Here is a 21,666-nt window from a genome sequence, read left to right as displayed (position 1 = left end):
CTGTCAGAGCACCGGCCCTGGAGATTGGCCTTTTGGAATGTGCTCTCCAGTCAGTTTGGTGGTAGAAAGTACATGGTACATGGTGTGATAAATGGCGCACTTTGCCTTCACCCAACAAACGTCTGGTTATCAGGCAGACTACTGGTGTTAGGCGCTCTTCCTTGTGGGCCTCGCGAAAGGACTCCATTGTCTGCCATTGACGCACTGGCGACACCTGTCATGGATATTTATTGCGCCATGAAGACCCACCTCTCTGTCCCTGTGGTTCGGCATTGATGGTGGTCCGCTTTTAACTCCTCTCACACAGACGTTTGCGCGGCCTGATAAGCTCCCTGCACTTTTATCGGGTGACGCTGCAATGTCAGGCTTAATTTTATTCAGGGAGAGGGCTTTTATTGCTCGATCTAAAGGTTTGTCTCTTTTTTGTGTTGGGTCTGGTCTTTGGCCTACGGTTTTAGATTGGGGTTTTTAGTGTGTTTCTTGGTAGTTGGCTTTTCCTTTTTTGTTTCCATGATTGGCCAACCACTGTCACACTCTGTCTACTTTAAATTTCTTTCGTCTGGTATTTCTCTTTCTTGTTCTGTGTCGTCCCTTGTCATCTATGTTGCTTGTTTTTTGTTCTTTGTAGGTTTTTTATGGTCATGGAACAAGGGACCGATGGCCCTTGTAGTCTGCTCCCTTCAACCTCCACAAACCAGGCAACAAGCAAAGCACCATTGACACCAGGAATAGTATACAAGACACCAGTAAATTTACAATCTTTGGAAAAGAATTTTATTTTATATCACCTTTCCCATGTAACTGCAATACTTGAGTTTCGAACAGAATACAGTTCTCACTGCGAACCTAAAGAAGGATGTAGAGAATCGCTTTGTTTCACTCCCAGTCAAACGTCATAATACGAGGGTGAGTCAAATGAAAACCTTAAATTTGTAATAACAAATCGAAATTTCGCGCCGTTATCCTGTAAGTTGGTAAGCATGCTACAAACAGCGTGCAGAATGGCCTGCTGGTGGCAGCGTAGTGTAGATGCACACATACTGTCACAGTATCAGGATAAAGATGGCCGCCCCACTTTCGACTTGCACCAGGGAAGAACAGCGTTTTGTTATTCGGTTTTCGTGTAGTGAAGGTGTAAAACTTATTGAGATTCATCGACGAATGGAGGTTCAGTATGGTGACGCGTGTTTGTCACAGCAGCAAGTCTACGAATAGAGTAAGAAGTTCGCAAATGGTGTGACTTCAGTGGAAGATGCTCCTCGTCCAGGTCAGGCACAACGAGTTGTGACTCCACAGAACATTGCAGCAGTTGAAGTCATAGTGAAGGAAAACCGCCGAGTGACACTGAATGACATTGCAGCTTGTTTACAGATTAGTCGTGGGTCAGCACACCACATTGTGAACGATGTGCTCCAGTTTCACAAAGTGTCTGCGACGTGTTGATGCTTGTGAAGAACTTCTTCGGCGCTTTCAACGGGAAGGTGGTGGCTTCCTTGCAAGATTCGTTACTGGGGACCAAACCTGGGTTCACTTCCACTAACGAAAACGGAGAGAGCGAGCAAGGAACGGCGCCATTTCTCATAACCAACTGATTTCCATATGTTTGGACCACTCAAAGACACATTGGGTGGAAAGAAGTTCCGTTCTGTGTAGAGGTACGCCACGTGGTGCATGAGTGGTTGCGCGGACATACAAAAGATTTTTTTCGCTAAGGAATTTATGCACCCTGTAAGCGCTGGAAGACTTGCACTGAGCGTGGGGAAGATTATGTTGAAGAGTGATACAGCTTTATACCACTTCTGCACAATAAATAATATATAAAAAATATTTTAGGTTTTTCGTTTGACTCACCCTCGTATATAAATGGTATAGCTTTTCGAGACAAACGTACTCTCTGATACATCGGAAAATACAACAAAGCAATGACACTCTGGTAAGAAACCTATAAATTCATAGAAATGTGCTCATCGTGCGACAGGACTCACCGAAGGATAGAGACGGCGGTCATGTTAAGTGGGCGACCGCTGCAGGTAACCGAGGACGCTGAAGTCGAGACAGGGGAGCGGCTGCGGCTGCGGCGGCTGTGCGGTTGTGCGGAACGGCTGGCCCCGCTGTCTGTAGCAGCTGGCGACCTGCACAGAGAGACGCTGCGTGGACAGATGTATGTGTGCATACACGCGAGAGCACAGCTCACTGTAGACAGTGCTACCAACACGTTGTCCACACAGAAGTAGCAGAGGCACAATTCCAAAGACCGTTAAGAAAGATGAATTACCACTGAGCTGATCAATATACCCAGTGCTTCTGTCAAGTTTCCTGCACCAGTAGTTTAGCATAGCAAACAACAGTTTGTACAAAATGAGGCACAAACTAAAGGTACGAGTGTGGTTTGAAAAGTTCTCGCAATCACTACGAGAGGTCAGCGCTAGCACTACGATTTGTTCACGTGATGGTTGGTTCAAATCGCTCTGACCACTCTATGGGACTTAACATCTTAGGTCATCAGTCCACTAGAACTTAGAACTACTTAAACCTAACTAGCCTAAGGACATCACACACATCCATGCCCAAGGCAGGATTCGAAACTGCGACCGTAGCAGTCTCGCGGTTCCGGACTGAAGCGCCTAGAACCGCACGGCCACCACAGCCGGCTGTTCACGTGATACCCATTGCACTGTTGCCTGTAAACAGGTGCCAAGTCAGTGCTCTTACAAGGGAACCTCCACATCGCACCCACCACCCCCCCTCAGATTTAGTTATAGGTTGGCACAGTGGATAGGCCTTGAAAAACTGAACACAGATCAATCTAGAAACGAAGAAGAAGCTGTGGGGAACTATGAAAAAAATAAGCAAAATATACAAACTGAGTAGTCCATGTGCACGATAGGCAACATCAAGGATAATACCAGTTCAGGGCCGCCGTGGTCCCGTGGTCAGCGTGAGCACCTGCGGAACGAGAGATCCTTGGTTCAATTATTCCCTCGAGTGGAAAATTTAATTTCTTTATTTTCGCAAAGTTATGATCTGTTCGTTCGTTCATTGACGTCTTTGTTCACTGTAATAAGTTTAGTGTCTGTGTTTTGCGACCGCACCGCAAAACCATGCGATTAATAGACGAAAGGATGTGCCTCTCCAATGGGAACCGAAAACATTTGATGCAAGGTCATAGGTCATCCGATTCCTCCACAGGAAAACACGTCTGATATATTCTATACGACACTGTGGACGGCATGTGCGTCACATGACAGGAATATGTTACCAACCCACCTAACTTGTACACTTGGCGAACGGGTAAAAATATTCTTCCACCTTGCCCGATTTAGGTTTCCTTGTGGACGTGATAATCACTCCCAAAAAAGTGATGAAAACATAAGAGTTTGTCACATACACTGCAACAAATGAATGCAACAGTTTCACAGTCGCACAGTTTTCCCTGTGCTCTGTCAATACATATGTTTTTAACGTTTTCAAATTTTTCTGTGTGTAGACCGTCAAATCCTGCATATGTCCAAGCAAATCTGAGCATGTCCTGGAATTTTGGAGAGCGAAGTTGATTATCTGTGAGAGCATGAGCTTTGATAATTGTCTGAAAACCAAAAATTAAACTTCTCACTGGAGGAAAGCCTTGAACCAAGGAGCTCTCGTTCCGCTGGTGCTCACGCTAATCACGGGACCACGGCGCTCATGTGGTCATACTGTCCTTGATGTTGCTTATCTTGTTCATGGACTACTCAGTTTGTATATTTTGCTTTTTTTTTTCATAGTTCCACACAACTTCTTCCTGTTTTCTCGATTGATCTGTGTTCAGTTTTTCAAAGCCTATCCAGTGTGCCAACTTATAACTAAATCTGAGGGAGGGGGGGCGATGGGAGGTAACCTTGTTAGAAGAGAGCTGTGGCAGTGATGTGACTCTTTTATTGTTCCTGCATGCCGATTTTCGAAGATGGAAGAAATCGAGATTCGAGCAGTGATTAAGTATTCCGTAAGAGAAGTATGAAAGCAATTTCCAGAATATAAACTGTGGGATTCTGCTCCTTCATATTCAACTGTTCCGAAGTGGACGAATCATTTTAAATTTGGTCCGGAGAGCTTAGATGATGATCCACGCTGTGGTCGGCCAAGATGTGCACAAAATCGTCATGGAGGATCGCCGACTTATAATGCGTGAAATTGCTCACTTTTGCCAGATATCGTCTGGAAAGGTATATCACACTTTAACTGAAGAATTAGAAATGAAAAAAATTATCTGCAAGACGATTGCCGCGATTCTTGACGCTGGATCCAAAACTCACGAGAATGGGCATATCAGAACAATGTTTGGCCATGTTTTAGGAGAAACGAACAAGATATTTTGCGCCGGTTTGTGGCCACAGCTGAAACTTTTTATCATTATTTTCCTTTTACGGTGAAGGTGATTTTAGCCCGTTGAACACCTCACGTTTTATCCCTATATCCTTATTACCACGACGTCTTTAGATTACGTCCCCTCAGCTGCCCCCCCCCCCCCCCCCCAGGCTAACTACTGGCTATAGGTATAGTTTTTAATTTTAAGAGTTCCTCCTGTTGTCACAGGTAGATTTCTTTACTAGCATAAGCAACCGTGTGCGGTTATTTTTAGGTTTCATCTTCTATTTAGCTCGTCTCTTGTTCTATCCATTCCATTTTTTGGTATACGTTGATCCACAGTTGGGAACATATGGGCTATTTAGCCCCGACCCATGTATAAACTTTCTCGTGTTCTTATGCGCATGCGCACTCAAGTCACGTCCCTTGTGTTGCGCATGTGCAGAGGTAGCGGGCCAGGCTTGTACGTGCGCAACCGTTTGCAGCTGCAGTTTATGGCGGGTCATGGCCCATCGAACATAGGCCGGTGTGAGGTGGAACGTACACCATTAAACAGTGGTTTTGACTTTGTACATCTATACTGTTTGTGTTTTCCTTTTCTTTTTCGTTTATAATCGTATAGCTATTGTGTTCTTTTAATCATTGACAAAGGTCTTCTTCGGCACTTGTAGGTTTCATTGTTGTTCTGAAGAAGGTGTAGTTATCGACGCCGAAACACTTAACACTAGGTACTATACCCCAGAGACGAAACAACAGTTAGAGGAGTGGGAAGATATTGATTCCCCGCCACCAAACAAAGCAAAGACAATTTCTTCGGCGGGAAAGATCATGGCATCAGTGTTCTGAGATGCGAAGGGGATTCTGTTCGTAGATTATCTTCCCACTGGACAAACAGTTACTGGAGGATACTGTGCTAGCCTCATGGACAAACTGCAACAGAAGATACTCTAAAAAAGGCCACGGTTAGCAAGGAAGAAAGTCATCTTCCATCAAGACAATGCCCACACGCACCCATGTGCCATCGCCATGGCAAAATTACACAAACTAAGGTACGAATTGTTGCCACACCCGTCTTATTCACCTGATATGGCTTCCATCTCTTCCCAAACCTGAAAACTTTTCTTGGTAGACGAAGATTCAGTTCACACGGAGAACTGATAGTCGGAGGTGACAACTATTTTGCAGGCCTGGAGGAAACTCATTTTCGAGATAGTATCAAGGCACTGGTACATCGCTGGATGAAGTGCATTAATCTACAAACAGACAACACCGAAAAATAAAAAACTGTCAGTGATGTAAGTCCTTTCTTTCCATTCTGTTCCAAGAACTTTTCAAGCCCCATGGTACATGCAAAGGCCAAAGTTACGAGAACTATTGCACAGGACTGTTTGGCTACATAAGAACAACAATCACACACCTATTAGAGCGGTAACAACTTTTAAATGTATGTAATGTGGTACTGTGATCATCAGAAGATGTTTATGTCTCGTCTATTAGGCAACATCTGTTCTACGCAACAATGGTAAATATGGGGAGAGCAGAATGAAATCATCATTCTGCAGTGGAATAGGGTCTGATATCATATTTCTTGGCAGAGTTAAACTGTGCGAGTTGTAGTGGCAAACTGCTTTACCCTCCTAGAAAGTTTCATAGGGACAGCAACTTTGAAACTGAGCAGGTAGGAAATTCAGACAAGGACAGACGACGTAATATGTGATATAATGAAGCTATCCCAGCGTAAAATGTAACTGCCATTAAAATTATTATCGCAGAAACTGAAACGCTGCCTGTCATTGAACAGGCTAATTTGAATGTCTTCTGACTATTTGTCGCAGATACGTAGATTGAATATATACAGGGTGGTCCATTGATAGTGAGCGGGCCAACTATCTAACGAAATAAGCATCAAACGAAAAATCTACACAGACCGAAATTCATCTACCGTGAAGGGGGAAACCAGATGGCGCTATGGTTAGCCCGCTAGATGGCGCTGCCATAGGTCAAAGGGATATCAAACGAATTTGTTTGAAATAGGAACCCCCATTTTTATTACATATTTGTACAGTACGTAAAGAAATACGAATGTCTCAGTTGCACCACTTTTTTCGCTTTGTGATAGACGGCGCCGTAATAGTCAAAAACGTATAAGTACGTCGTATCACGTAACATTCCGCCAGTGCGGACGATATTTGCTTCGTTTTAAAATGAACCGTTTGCCAAAACGTTATTTCAGGAAACAGGAAGTGTTTAGCCACATGTGAAACGTCAACCACGACCTGCAACAATTGATGATGCCCGAGCAGGTGTTTTAGCGGCTGTCGTGGCTAATGCGCAAGTCAGCAGCAGACAAATTGCTCAAGAACGGGGAATCTCAAAAACGTCGGTGTTGAGAATGTTACACCAACATCGATTGCACCAGTACCATATTTCTAGGCACCAGGAATTGCATGGCGACGACTTTGAATGTCGTGTACAGTTCTGCCACTGGGCACAAGAGAAATTACGGGACGATGACAGATTTTCTCCACGTTTTCTATTTAGCGACGAAGCGTCATTCACCTACTTGCGGTAACGTAAACCGGCATAATATGCACTATTGGGCAACGAAAAATCCACGATGGCTGCGACAAGTGGAACATCAGCGACCTAGGCGGATTAATGTATGGTGCGGCGTTATGGGAGGAACAATAATTGGCCCCCATTTTACCGATGGCAATCTAAGTGGTGCAATGTATTCTGATTTCCTACGTAATGTTCTACCGATGCTACTACAAGATGTTCCATTGCATGACAGAATGGCGATGTACTTACAACATGATGGATGTCCGGCACATAGCTCGCGAGCGGTTGAAGCGGTATTGAATTCCGTATTTCATGACAGGTGGATTGGTCGTCGAAGCACCATATCTTGGCTCGCACGTTCAGCGGATCTGACGTCCCCGGATTTCTTTCTGTGGGGAAAGTTGAAGGATATTTGCTATTGTCATCCACCGACAACGCCTGACAACATGCGTCAGCGCATTGTCAATGCGTGTGCGAACATTGCGGAAGGCGAACTACTCGCTGTTGATAGGATTGTCGTTACACGTATTGCCAAATTCATTGAGGTTGACGGACATCATTTTGAGCATTAATTACATTAATGTTGTGTTTACAGGTATTCACGCTGTAACGGCATGGGTTCTCAGAAATGAGAAGTTCACAAAGGTACATGTATCACATTGTAACAACCGAAAGAAAAAGGTTCAAACGTACATGCGTTATGTATTTTAATTTATAATACCTACATGTTACCAACTGTTCGTCTAAAATTGTAAGCCATATGTTTGTGACTATTACAGCGCCATCTATCACAAAGCGAAAAAAGTGGTCCAACTAAAACATTCATATTTGTTTACGTACTACACTAACATGTAATAAAAATGGGGGTTCCCACTTAAAAAGACGCAGTTGATATCCGTTTGACCAATGGCTCCGCCTTCTAGCGGGCCAACCATAGCGCCGTCTGGTTTCCCCCTTCAAGATAGACAAGTTTCGTCCTTCGTACTTTCTTCGTTAGACTCTTATTTCGTGAGATATTTGGCCCCGTGACGATCAATGGACCACCTTGTATTACTTGCGAAGTATATATATATATATATATATATATATATATATATATATATATATATTAAAATTCTGAGGATATTACTTTAATGAAATCAGAAGATTTCTTTCATTATTTTATTCAATATAACCATATCGTCTGACTACCTCTTTAGCTGAGTGGTCTGCACAGGATACTGCCATAAAAAGGAACCATGTTCGATTCCCGCTTGTGCCTGATGTGAGGGGGGGATACTGGAACACGGTGTACTTAGCCTCAGGATACTAACTGACAGAGTAGCAGCGGACCAAAGTCCCAAAAACTGACAACCGCCAGGAGAAGAGCGAGAAATCCGACGTCTTCCCCTCCGTCCCGTACTGTATGCAGCGAGGCCATTCCCATACTGTACGCAATGGCGCCATTGACAGAGGATGGCACAGCTGTTTGTCACTACTGATAGGCCTACCAGCGCCTGTGGACACCGTATACCCATTTTCTTCAGACTGAGATTACAAGATTTCCTGTAGAATGAGTGAGTCTATGTGACTGAAAATAATCAGAAAGACGTTACAAGAGGCAATGCTCAAAGTACATTTCATAAAAATTCATGAAATCATGTTTGCTCATTGAAAGTCAGCTGGGACTTTTAGGAGTGTAATGAAGACACAAGATAATGTAAGGAAAGTCGAGGAAAATGACTGAAGGGTGCATCAGTTTTGTGTGTGTGTGTGTGTGAGAGAGAGAGAGATAGAGAGAGAGAGAGAGAGAGAGAGAGAGAGAGAGAGATAAACGATAACATTGGTTACTGGTTTAAAACTGCTTGTATATTATTTCATAACAAATTAAAATTACACTGCTATAATACACTCCTGGATCACACTGACAGAACCACAGGAACATAGACACAGGCAACAGAGCATGCACAATGTCGGCACTAGTACAGTGTATATCCTCCTTTCGCAGCAATGTAGGCTGCTATTCTCCCATGGAGACGATCGTAGAGATGCTGGATGTAGTCCTGTGGAACGGCTTGCCATGCCATTTCCACCTGGCGCCTCAGTTGGACCAGCGTTCGTGCTGGACGTGCAGACCACGTGAGACGACGCTTCATCCAGTCCCAAACATGCTCAATGGGGGACAGATCCGGAGATCTTGCTGGCCAGGGTAGTTGACTTACACCTTCTAGAGCACGTTGGGTGGCACGGGATACATGCGGACATGCATTGTCCTGTTGGAACAGCAAGTTCCCTTGCCGGTCTAGGAATGGTAGAACGGTAGGTTCGATGACGGTTTGGATGTACCGTGCACTATTCAGTGTCACCTCGACGATCACCAGAGATGTACGGCCAGTGTAGGAGATCGCTCCCCACACCATGATGCCGGGTGTTGGCCCTGTGTGCCTCGGTCGTATGCAGTCCTGATTGTGGCGCTCACCTGCACGGCGCCAAACACGCATACGACCATCATTGGCACCAAGGCAGAAGCGACTCTCATCGCTGAAGACGACACGTCTCCATTCGTCCCTCCATTCACGCCTGTCGCGACACCACTGGAGGCGGGCTGCACGATGTTGGGGCGTGAGCGGAAGACGGCCTAACGGTGTGCGGGACCGTAGCCCAGCTTCATGGAGATGGTTGCGAATGGTCCTCGCCGATTCCCCAGGAGCAACAGTGTCCCTAATTCGCTGGGAAGCGGCGGTGCGGTCCCCTACAGCACTGCGTAGGATCCTACGGTCTTGGCGTGCATCCGTGCGTCGCTGCGTTCCGGTTCCAGGTCGACGGGCACGTGCACCTTCCGCCGACCACTGGCGACAACATCGATGTACTGTGGAGACCTCACGCCCCACGTGTTGAGCAATTTGGCGGTACGTCCCGCATGCCCACTATACGCCCTCGCTCAAAGTCCGTCAACTGCACATACGGTTCACGTCCACGCTGTCGCGGCATGCTACCAGTGTTAAAGACTGCGATGGAGCTCCGTATGCCACGGCAAACTGGCTGACACTGACGGCGGCGGTGCACAAATGCTGCGCAGCTAGCGCCATTCTACGGCCAACACCGCGGTTCCTGGTGTGTCCGCTGTGCCGTGCGTGTGATCATTGCTTGTACAGCCCTCTCGCAGTGTCCAGAGCAAGTATGGTGGGTCTGACACACCGGTGTCAATGTGTTCTTTTTTCCATTTCCAGGAGTGTATATTTTCTCAGTGCAATACACAAGTACAACAGGTGTATTTAGACATGGCAGTTATAATAAGTAAGCCACTTGACAGAATTTGGTATGTAACATGTTGGCAAGTAGAAACAAGTGTTTGCATTAGACATGGAATTTACAGTGGAGATAATAATCAAGGATATGTGGGCATGGAGAAAAGAAAATAACATTTTAAAATTTAAAAATACAATGTTAGATCAGTAACTATTTGAGATGCTCATGTATCAAATGATTCATACCTCTGATATTCCAGATGATTTGTTATTAAGAAGAACAGTGCAATGCTCCTTCTGACACACATGCATGTCTGAAGGACCAGGCACTGCGGCGACTAAAGTCGTTATGAAGTACATTAAATGTAATCACAGTTGCGAATGCAAGCAACCATCAGCTGTGTAACGAAGATTCGGACAAGTATTGGACAGGGTACCCTCTGACACGCACCACACAGTTACTTGCGAAGTGACTGGGTAGAAGTAGATTTAGTTGTAGATGTAAATATAGATCATGAAACAGCGTTTCTCTATCGCAGTCTGTTAACCAAGTGGAGATTGCTGTTTGTGATGCTGCACTCTGCAGAGGCTTTCAACACTAGGATGTAACAACCAATTTTTTGGACCTATGGGTTTGAAGCTCGAGAAGCCCATTCTATAGGATTGGCAGAGATCTTCATTCTTCAGTAAACCGGAGAAGTATCGCCCAAGGAGGAATCGCTGGGATGTGGGATGGGAAGGGTGTCTATGTTTTGGATTTTTTCGGTCATAACATTCATAGTCTAACATCTCCACCATGAGCTCCATTTTTATCATTCCTCTTTCCACATTCAATAGTTTCGATTGCTGAAACTCTTTTCTTATCCACATGATAAAATCTGTTTGCCAGGGAGTGCTGATGTCTAGCAATACAGAGACAGCCTCCGAATAAAGTTAGACAACCTAAAATTTGTAACAGGATTTGATAGTTATGGTCGGGAATAACTGAGAGAGGGGTGCTTATTCCTTGTGAAATCAGAGGGGAAGGTGGAGGTATAACTGGTTTACAGGTCTTCTTGTTGTTAGTCCACATGCACAAATGAATTAAGGCAATGTAGGAGTCTACTGCGGATAACCCAAGTGACGACTGTGGCGTATTTGAACAATTCAAGGGTGTATTATATGAGCTGATATCTCATGGGAATGCTATGAGCGAATATTTTCCATTTCATATAGCTTAAAAGTTCAAAAATTGAAAAGGACTGGTTTTTCTGTGCTTCAGTTTTTTTTGTAATAATAACGGGACTTCACACTTACCATTTATCCATGTATGGTTTATAGCAGCGACGACGTCTTCCGTTTAAGGATGAGAACATGTCGTGTCATAAGGTTGCCACTAAATCGCCAGTTGGTTCGTTGCATTCAGAGCCACATTTGTTTACGGTATTCGTTTGTTACCGCCCTCTCTAACTAGAAAGAGAGTGTGCGAGAAAATGATAGTTATCAGAAGCAGTTATGGAAGACCAATGTACACTACTGACCATTAAAATTGCTGCACCACGAACATGACGTGCTACAGACGCGATATTTAACCGACAGGAAGAAGAAGCTGTGATATGCAAATGATTAGCCGGACCAGGCCTCGAGCCCGGATTTCCCACTTTATGTGAGAGTCACCCTCATCGCGGTGGCCATCCGTACATGGCTCACAGTCCGACCCAAACTTCAATACATCATTGTTCCTGTGTCACAATCTGTGCCGGCACACACACGTAATGTAATTCTCGTACAGGGGAGGACATTTTAACTGAAATTCTCTGCCTCACATCAGGAGGTAAATATTGCAGTGCATGTGTTTTAACAAGAAGAATGCAGTGTTCTTTATGCACATGTCTGAAGGAGCATTGCATCTTTATTCTTAACAACACAGGCAGTGCAATATCGTATTTATTTGCCAATTCTAGGCAGCGACTTTCAATTAAAATATCCTCCTCTCTATTGAAATTACATAATGAGTGTATGAGTATGGGTTAAGATGTGTGAATGATGACATATGGAAGTTTGGCTGTGGCCACGAGCCATACATGGATAGCTAGAGTGATTAAGGCGACTGCTCATGTAAAGTGAGAAATCCATGTTCTAGTCTCGGCCAAACTCAAATTTCCATTATCGTCATTTCTTTATGCAGGTGACAGCTGTGTGGATTTCCAGTTGTGAATAAATTTCATAATTGGTATCTTATTGATTCTTGGACGCACAGGGGATGGTAATGGGAACTAGTATAGAAAATTTATGCTTTGAGAAGAAGATGGAAAATACCATGCAATAGTGTGTGAAATCTGAAGCAATAAACAGGATGGTAAGGAGTTACATCATTGAAGATATTTAAGATATCAAAAGACTTCCTGAAATATGCATCTGAACACCATAAATAGAGTTACAATACATTTAGAGGTAATGTAGTAGTAACATGGTTTCTGCAAAAGATAGCTGTGGCTATGTGTGTTTTATTTCTAACATTTGTTTTCGTGTTACATTACAACGAACAGTAGTTGAATAGTTTACAAGATAATGTACAACTAAAGGAGAAACAGGTCAGGCAGAGTGTGCGATCTACTCTCGAAGACAATAATTTCAATTTGTCAAGCTGCTGTTTAAGTGTTGCTTGAATGTTTAAACATGCAGGAAAATACAGGAAATTAAGAGAACTACTAACAACAAGACTTGTAGGGAGTACTTGTATTGAGAGGTGAAGTAGAAACAGAGAATAGTTAGACATTAAGATCTCAGCAATACTGAATCTGCTTGCGATGGATCAGTAACTGCAACAGACGCAGTGGGAAAGGTCCTATCACAAGAAAATAATAGTACAGAGTTCGCTGGGCGTCTTTATTATCACCCCACAGAAATTCGAGCAAGACTGGGAGGCAGAGATTCAGCTGTACAATCCCCTCCCTGTGTTTGTTGTAGAGGGTAGAGCACCAAAGTTCGTCATATACCTCGAGGAACGCCTTAACAGAAAGTTCCAGGGACTGTGAAGGAAAGGCACAGTATTGTGAGGAACTGCTTGTAGCTTCCATGTGGCAGTGAGGACTGGTTTGTCGTGTCGTGAAGTAACTACATGGGGTATGGGGAATAAGTAACAACACTCTCAAGAAACATTTGCTTACACCATCTCGTGTAATACAAGTATTCCCTACATGTTCGAGTGTTTGGGATACGTAACAGGTCAGATTGAAGGGAGACATCAAAGAAGTTCAGAGTCAGGTTGCTACATGTGGTTACCAATGGGTTTCAACAGCACATAGGGGTTACTGAGATGCTTCAGGAACTCATACGGGAATCCCTGGAGGGAACACGACGTTCTTTTCGAGAAATAATGAGAAAACTCAGAGAATCAGGATTTGAAGCTTACTCCCGAACTATTCTAATGCCGCCAACGTACATTCAGTGTAACGACCACGGAAACAAGATACCACAAATTCGGCATAAATAGTCATTTTTTCGTCGCTCGGTTGCGAGTAGAACAGGAAAGAAAATGGTTGGTCGTGGTACATGGTACCCTCCACCATGCACAGTAAGGTGGGTTGTGGAGTATCTGTGTAGATTTGGATGTAGATGCTCTGATTGGGAACCAAGCACTGTTACTTCCTACAAGTTGTATGTAGTTCCCCTGGTAAGGGTAAATGATATTTTGTATGGAAATTGTAACTTTATTGCAGAAATGTACATGGAAAGTGAAAGATAAATAAGAGACTCGCCAAATGGTAATACCGATGTGGGGATAGTGATTACTCCGACGGTTTGCTTCACTACACGTAAGTTGTCTGTAGGTGAGGCTTTACTGCACAGAAACAAAACAAATAGGGTATTTGAGGTCTGGTACTGTGTTGCTTGACCACGCCGCAGCAAACTGAAGAGTTCCTTGTGCTGGTATTGGGCGACGCACCTCCTCCTCACCTTCATCTTCCCTCTGCGCAGCATGATGCCATTTGCAAGTAACTATCAGCAGTATCAGACACAACAAACAACAATAATGCCTACATTGCATCAACAGGTTTACAGAGATCACTACAACACAGAGAACAAGGCCTGCATACTTGAGTGCCCTGCATGCAAACTGTACAAGTAATTTTCTCTGGCTTGTTTCTGTTCTGAACGGCACATCATTTCATTCATCGCTAGAGTGGCCCCTGGTGTGTCAATGTACCTTTTCTTCAGAGGCTTGATGTCAAAACCAAAAAACTAGTTTCATAAGGAACTCATAGTAACTAATGACTGCAAATAGGGTGAAAACAATTGATGAAGATACAAAAAACTTGGCCATTTCATTATCTTTTTCGCTAATAACTAACTAGAAAAAAACAGTTCAATTTGGAAATTCGATGAACCTGCTATCACAAGTCAACGAGAATGTAGTGAGTTTTCCGAAAATGGCCATTAGTCTTGGTGTATTTTATGGCACAAACAGATCAACAGAAACTCATTTGCAAACATTGTAGGTTTGGAAGTACATACATCCTTAGAACTGGGCAATACAGATCAGTGGCTTGTCTTATTCTTACGTGATTTTTGATGGTGACTCCAGGTCAACAGATGCTGTGTCCTTATTCTCCTGAACTGGTACGATTGGGGATGATCCTGAAACATGGTGTCATTTAGTCCTTTTTCGGTACATAGTAACCTCTATACTTTTATAATCAACAAGCTGTAGGATAAATTTATTGGTACTGGTTCAATTTCTTAAAAAATGTAGCCTGAATCAACAAATGAGGTATCGAATATATTGCTTCCCCCTACTTATACCTCCTGAGGAGATCACGAATGTAAAATTAGAAAGATCTGAGCGTACACGGAGGCTTTCCGGCAGTCGTTCTTCCCACGAACCATACACGACTGGAACAGGAAAGGGAGGTACTAACAGTGGCACGTAAAGTGCCCTCCGCCACACACCGTTGGGTGGCTTGCGGAGTATAAATATAGGTGTAGATGTAGATGAAATTTATCCTGCTATCCCAAATTTACTAAAGTAGTGGAAACTAGTAGCTGAAGGTATTTTTTTAAAAAGAAATAGCTGAAATTGAGTAGTTGAGAGTATAGTAAAACATTTTTTCCATACAATGATATAAATATTAACAAGAAAAATAAAGAATTAAACTATGATTTCTAGATCATGAAATTCTTTATTATTTATTTAAAAATTCTTAATTAATATTCTGTAATGTGCATCAAATGATAGATTTTCTTGCTATGCATGACTACATATGCTAAAGTGTTGACAGGAATTTTATCAATTAATGTTGTAAATAATTTCATCATAGTATTCTGAGTAGTAAAAATATTCCTTCTGCAAGTTTTGTTGTTGCTTAATCCAGCTATTTCTAATGTTTGTCTGTCATTAACAGATATCGGAATTTATAGATTTTTCACAACTTTCTTGTTGCTCTGGCTCATAATTTGGTTCATATTTAGTAACAGCCAAACACTCACGAAAATATTTGGACCCCAGATTCAAGATGATACCTAGATGCCCAAAACGCTCTGAGGATCTGTACTCAAGAACTGAACTTTCATGTCAGTTACATGGAAAAGACGATTGAAAATCTATGGACATATAGCAAGAATGTACGCCTCGAGAATGGCCAAGAAAATATTCCTTATCATCAAAGGAATTGGCCAAAACAGGGCACGCTGTCTAACAGAAACCCATAATGACCTCACAGAACTCAGTAATGACCCACTAGAAACCACATCATTGCATATAGACCAAAAATCGACTGTCATAAGTTCACAACCACAAACCTGATGGAAAAGGATCTGAAATTGAAAAACGCATGTAGAAGAGAAAGAAGACAGGCCCATAGTGAGTGGATGAAGAAGTTTTTGGGAGGAAAAGAAGAACAATAAATATAAGAATACCAGTGCTAACTAATGGTCCTGTGTGTTCCTTACATGGTGAAATGAATAAATAAATAATAATAATAGGTACTCAAATATTCAAGTGTTCTTCCTTTGGAACAGTATTTTATTTCACTTACAACCATCTAAGAAGAACAGCTCCAATTCATCTTCCCATGTAATTTCTTTATAAGCTCTAAATAAACAACCAGGCATAGCTAGTGGAAAAAGCACCTCGTTTTTCTTACTCATTAGTTTGTATTATCAAGTGTATTTCCAACCAGAATTATGGATGACAAAACTGATGATGTAATAAAAGAATGCTCTTTTCCAGACATTACTTATTTTATTTCTTAACAGTTATGGAACCAATGATTTTCAATCAACTTATTATTAAATTTTCTGTCATACATTTGGTAATCTGATCCATCAGCTGTAACAATGCTGAAGCTCATTTAAAGTGAACATACATAGGATGAAGCGATTAATCTCTTATATTTATGTTAATTTCAGTGTCCTTATTAGAAACAATTGGGTTATATTTTCTTTCTGCATTCACAGGAAATGAGTAAAACTGATAGCTCTCGGTCTTGTTCATTTTATAAGGATAAAATTTTTCAAGCCAGTTCTAAATTAACTGTTAGAGCACCATGTTTGAAGTCAAACAAATTATCTTTATCATCACTTACAATGTTTTCTAAATTCCTTATGGTGTCAAAAAATGGAATATATGTGGGATAATGTGCTTCTGAATTAGTGGTCCACTAAATTCAGCGTTAAGTTTGAACAAAGCAACAGTATTAGTTTTTTGATGAACAGAGTGAGTATGTTTAATAAACATTCCACCACCTATACTAACATCTATATTTATTAATTCGAATGGAATAATTAGCAACATTTTTTATTAGCTTCAATAATTTGGTTACAAAATCCTAGCACACATCCAGTACTATAGTTTATGTCCACGTGTAATATAACGTCACTCTCAGTAGTAACTGTACTTAAAATTTCGTCTGTTTGAATGTGTATATTAGGCTAGTTTGAGTGACTAAATTTTTCCAAGCTCTTCCATCTGTATGTACCAATAGGAATTTCTATTGTTCCCAAACACAGGAAAGTTTATTAATTTTTAATGTAATATTTGGACTTGTAAAAGTTGAATGGAAATAAACTAGGGCAATACATCCATAGAGTGAATCATTTTTGAGATGACTCACCACTCAAATGCAATAAGCAATACATTTAATATAGGCAAAACCGTTATTAAATAAATGAAAACTGATGGGGGCCATAAATAAGAATTCCAGAGAAAAAATCGGAAATTAATAAGGTGAGCTTATACACAATTCTATTTGATATGCAATAATAGGACCAAGCCAATGTGGCAGATGTACATTAATGATTGACAATTATATTCTACCTCCAGAATGGTTAAACTGGAAGAAAATAAATCACTTGTATGTGTAGATCAACCGAAATATCAAGTCAAAATTAATGAGATGAATACTACTTTTATTGAGGACTAGGATGAAATTACACCACTGGATTAATATCTAGACAATTCACTTGAAGTACATGATAATTTTAGTTTTCAAGACCAATATGTAGTTAGAGAATATTTTACTAGAGGTAGGCACAGAGAAATTGATTGTTTTTATTTAGCTCTCGTATTCTAAAATACTTAAACCATTACTCAGAGATAATCTAAAGTTTTTACATATTTTTAGACAGGTTGACATAAATGCAAATTATATTTACCAAGAGTTTGTTGGCAGTGATTTAAGTTCTGGTAATTTTTAAGAGTATTAAAGTGAAGGTAGTGACAGTGGCACGTAAAGTGCCCTCCGCCACACACCATTGGGTGGCTTGCGGAGTATGAATGTAGGTGTAGACGTAGATGAAATTTATCCTGCTATCCCAAATTTACTGAAGTAGTGGAAACTAGTAGCTGAACGTATTTTTTTAAAAAGCTGAAATTGAGTTGTTGAGAGTATAGTAAAACATTTTTTCCATACAATCATATAAATATTAACAAGAAAAATAAAGAATTAAACTATGATTTCTAGATCATGAAATTCTTTATTATTTATTTAAAAATTCTTAATTAATATTCTGTGATGTGCATCAAATGATAGATTTTCTTGCTATGCATGACTACATATGCTAAAGTGTTGACAGGAATTTTATCAATTAATGTTGTAAATAATTTCATCATAGTATTCTGAGTAGTAAAAACATTCCTTCTGCAAGTAAGTTAATTACATAGATAAGTAGTTTGTTATGAGATTTAATAGACTTGTATCTGCACCACCCTTCCAGTGTGGAAACCATTTAAAATCACGAAATGTGTCACAAGCTTTGGAAAATTATTTGGAAGGTGTAAATTCTACAGATCCTGAGGGTTATCTTAATTCATTCCATTTTTGAAGTATAGTGCTTTTAGCTTAACATGGTCAAACAATGATGAATCTGTCCGTTGGTGATTTTTACAATTGGGGTGAACCATGATAAATACGCAGTAAAGGATGTAAAACTCTGTTAAAATATACAAATTTGTGGTATCTCACTGAAAAGTTTTGTTGTTGCTTAATCCAGCTATTTCTAATGTTTGTCTGTCATTAACAGATATCGGAATTTATAGATTTTTCACAACTTTCTTGTTGCTCTGGCTCATAATTTGGTTCATATTTAGTAATAGCCAAACACTCACGAAAATATTTGGACCCCAGATTCAAGATGATACCTAGATGCCCAAACGCTCTGAGGATCTGTACTCAAGAACTGAACTTTCATGTCGGTTACATGGAAAAGACGATTGAAAATCTATGGACATATAGCAAGAATGTACGCCTCTAGAATGGCCAAGAAAATATTCCTTATCATCAAAGGAATTGGCCAAAACAGGGCACTCTGTCTAACAGAAACCCATAATGACCTCACAGAACTCAGTAATGACCCACTAGAAACCACACCATTGCATATAGACCAAAAATCGACTGTCATAAGTTCACAACCACAAACCTGATGGAGAAGGATCTGAAATTGAAAAACGCATGTAGAAGAGAAAGAAGACAGGCCCATAGTGAGAGGATGAAGAAGTTTTTGGGAGGAAAAGAAGAACAATAAATATAAGAATACCAGTGCTGACTAATGGTTCTCTGTGTTCCTTACATGGTGAAATGAATAAATAAATAATAATAATAGGTACTCAAATATTCAAGTGTTCTTCCTTTGGAACAGTATTTTATTTCACTTACAACCATCTAAGAAGAACAGCTCCAATTCATCTTCCCATGTAATTTCTTTATAAGCTCTAAATAAACAACAAGGCATAGTTAGTGGAAAAAGCACCTCGTTTTCCTTACTCTTTAGTTTGTATTATCAAGTGTATTTCCATCCAGAATTATGGATGACAAAACTGATGATGTAATAAAAGAATGCTCTTTTCCAGACATTACTTATTTTATTTCTTTACAGTTATGGAACCAATGATTTTCAATCAACTTATTATTAAATTTTCTGTCATATATTTGGTAATCTGATCCATCAGCTGTAACAATGCTGATGCACATTTAAATTGATCATACATAGGATGAAGCGATTAATCTCTTATATTTATGTTAATTTCAGTGTCCTTATTAGAAACAGTTGGGTTATATTTTCTTTCTGCATTCACAGGAAATGAGTAAAACTGATAGCTCTCGGTCTTGTTCATTTTATAAGGATAAAATTTTACAAGCCAGTTCTAAATTAACTGTTAGAGCACCATGTTTGAAGTCAAACAAATTATCTTTTTCATCACTTACAATGTTTCCTAAATTCCTTATGGTGTCAAAAAATGGAATATATGTGGGATAATGTGCTTCTGAATTAGTGGTCCACTAAATTCAGCGTTAAGTTTGAACAAAGCAACAGTATTAGTTTTTTGATGAACAGAGTGAGTATGTTTAATAAACATTCCACCACCTATATTAACATCTATATTTATTAATTCGAATGGAATAATTAGCAACATTTTTTATTAGCTTCAATAGTTTGGTTACAAAATCCTAGCACACATCCAGTACTATAGTTTATGTCCACGTGTAATATAACGTCACTCTCAGTAGTAACTGTACTTAAAATTTCGTCTGTTTGAATGTGTATATTAGGCTAGTTTGAGTGACTAAATTTTTCCAAGCTCTTCCATCTGTATTTACCAATAGGAATTTCTATTGTTCCCAAACACAGGAAAGTTTATTAATTTTTAATGTAATATTTGGACTTGTAAAAGTTGAATGGAAATAAACTAGGGCAATACCTCCATAGAGTGAATCATTTTTGAGATGACTCACCACTCAAATGCAATAAGCAATACATTTAATATAGGCAAAACCGTTATTAAATAAATGAAAACTGATGGGGGCCATAAATAAGAATTCCAGAGAAAAAATCGGAAATTAATAAGGTGAGCTTATACACAATTCTATTTGATATGCAATAATAGGACCAAGCCAATGTGGCAGATGTACATTAATGATTGACAATTATATTCTACCTCCAGAATGGTTAAACTGGAAGAAAATAAATCACTTGTATGTGTAGATCAACCGAAATATCAAGTCAAAATTAATGAGATGAATACTACTTTTATTGAGGACTAGGATGAAATTACACCACTGGATTAATATCTAGACAATTCACTTGAAGTACATGATAATTTTAGTTTTCAAGACCAATATGTAGTTAGAGAATATTTTACTAGAGGTAGGCACAGAGAAATTGATTGTTTTTATTTAGCTCTCGTATTCTAAAATACTTAAACCATTACTCAGAGATAATCTAAAGTTTTTACATATTTTTAGACAGGTTGACATAAATGCAAATTATATTTACCAAGAGTTTGTTGGTAGTGATTTAAGTTCTGGTAATTTTTAAGAGTATTAAAGTAAATGTTGGACTGAGGATCAGTTTTGGTTTCTTACATTATACATGACTAGGAAAAGAAGTATCAAATATTTTTGGCAACACATTAAACATGTTAAACAAGAATGTAAGACATTAAAAATATCTAACTCATATTTTTATCTTTAGTAGATGTTTGCAAAATACAACCCACAACTTCTTAGAAAAACTAAAAGAAAAAGAAAGAAGTTGAATTGATGGAAGAGCTCAAGCTTTGAAAGAAACTACCTACAATAGAATATAAAATGTGTAATAAGGAAGATAAACATGTTATAGATGCAAGTGAGGATATAAAACAAGGAATTGAAAGATTAGCTAATAATAGCCTGAAAGTGTTTAAAAAATAGAGATGTTGAAAAACAAATGAGTCCATATCATAGAAAATTACCTTTGTACCAAAATCCACCTTATGAATGGTTTGTTGATAGCCCTGCTATGCATGGCTGGTCATTAACAGAAATAAAATCTACAAGCTGAATTAAATAATATGGAGGAGAGATTAAAACTAGAGAGAACTTAATCAAGCTCAGGGTGATGTGCTAAATATAAGAGAAAGAATGTTAAAGTATAGTAATCATACTGAAAAAGTTTTTGCATTTAAACTAGTAGGTACATTTGAATTTGTTGTCACTTTGCCACTTGAAATCAGTGGAGATGAAGAAACTATTGGTGATAAGAATATGAAGGTACAGATGGAGTAACAAATCTGTTA

General features: G+C 40.1%; 1 protein-coding gene across 2 annotated transcripts in view; it reads right to left on the bottom strand.

Moving 5' to 3' along the window:
- The window catches only part of LOC126294948 (ankyrin repeat and protein kinase domain-containing protein 1-like), a 92,366-nt gene that overhangs the window by 23,557 nt on the left and 47,143 nt on the right, over positions 1-21,666 (bottom strand). The window contains exons 3-4 of one of the 2 annotated variants that reach the window (XM_049987162.1): positions 14,678-14,753; positions 1,986-2,147 (exon numbers count right to left, since the gene is read on the bottom strand). In XM_049987162.1, the coding sequence (XP_049843119.1) occupies positions 1,986-2,147; positions 14,678-14,753 (238 nt within the window). The remainder of the gene's footprint in view (positions 1-1,985; positions 2,148-14,677; positions 14,754-21,666) is intronic. The other variant, XM_049987163.1, reaches the window with a different exon arrangement.

Source organism: Schistocerca gregaria, chromosome 11 (assembly GCF_023897955.1).
Source record: "Schistocerca gregaria isolate iqSchGreg1 chromosome 11, iqSchGreg1.2, whole genome shotgun sequence".
NCBI lineage: Eukaryota > Metazoa > Arthropoda > Insecta > Orthoptera > Acrididae > Schistocerca > Schistocerca gregaria.
The sequence above is the reverse complement of the archived record's forward strand: the minus strand, read 5'-3'. Positions and strand labels throughout refer to the sequence as shown.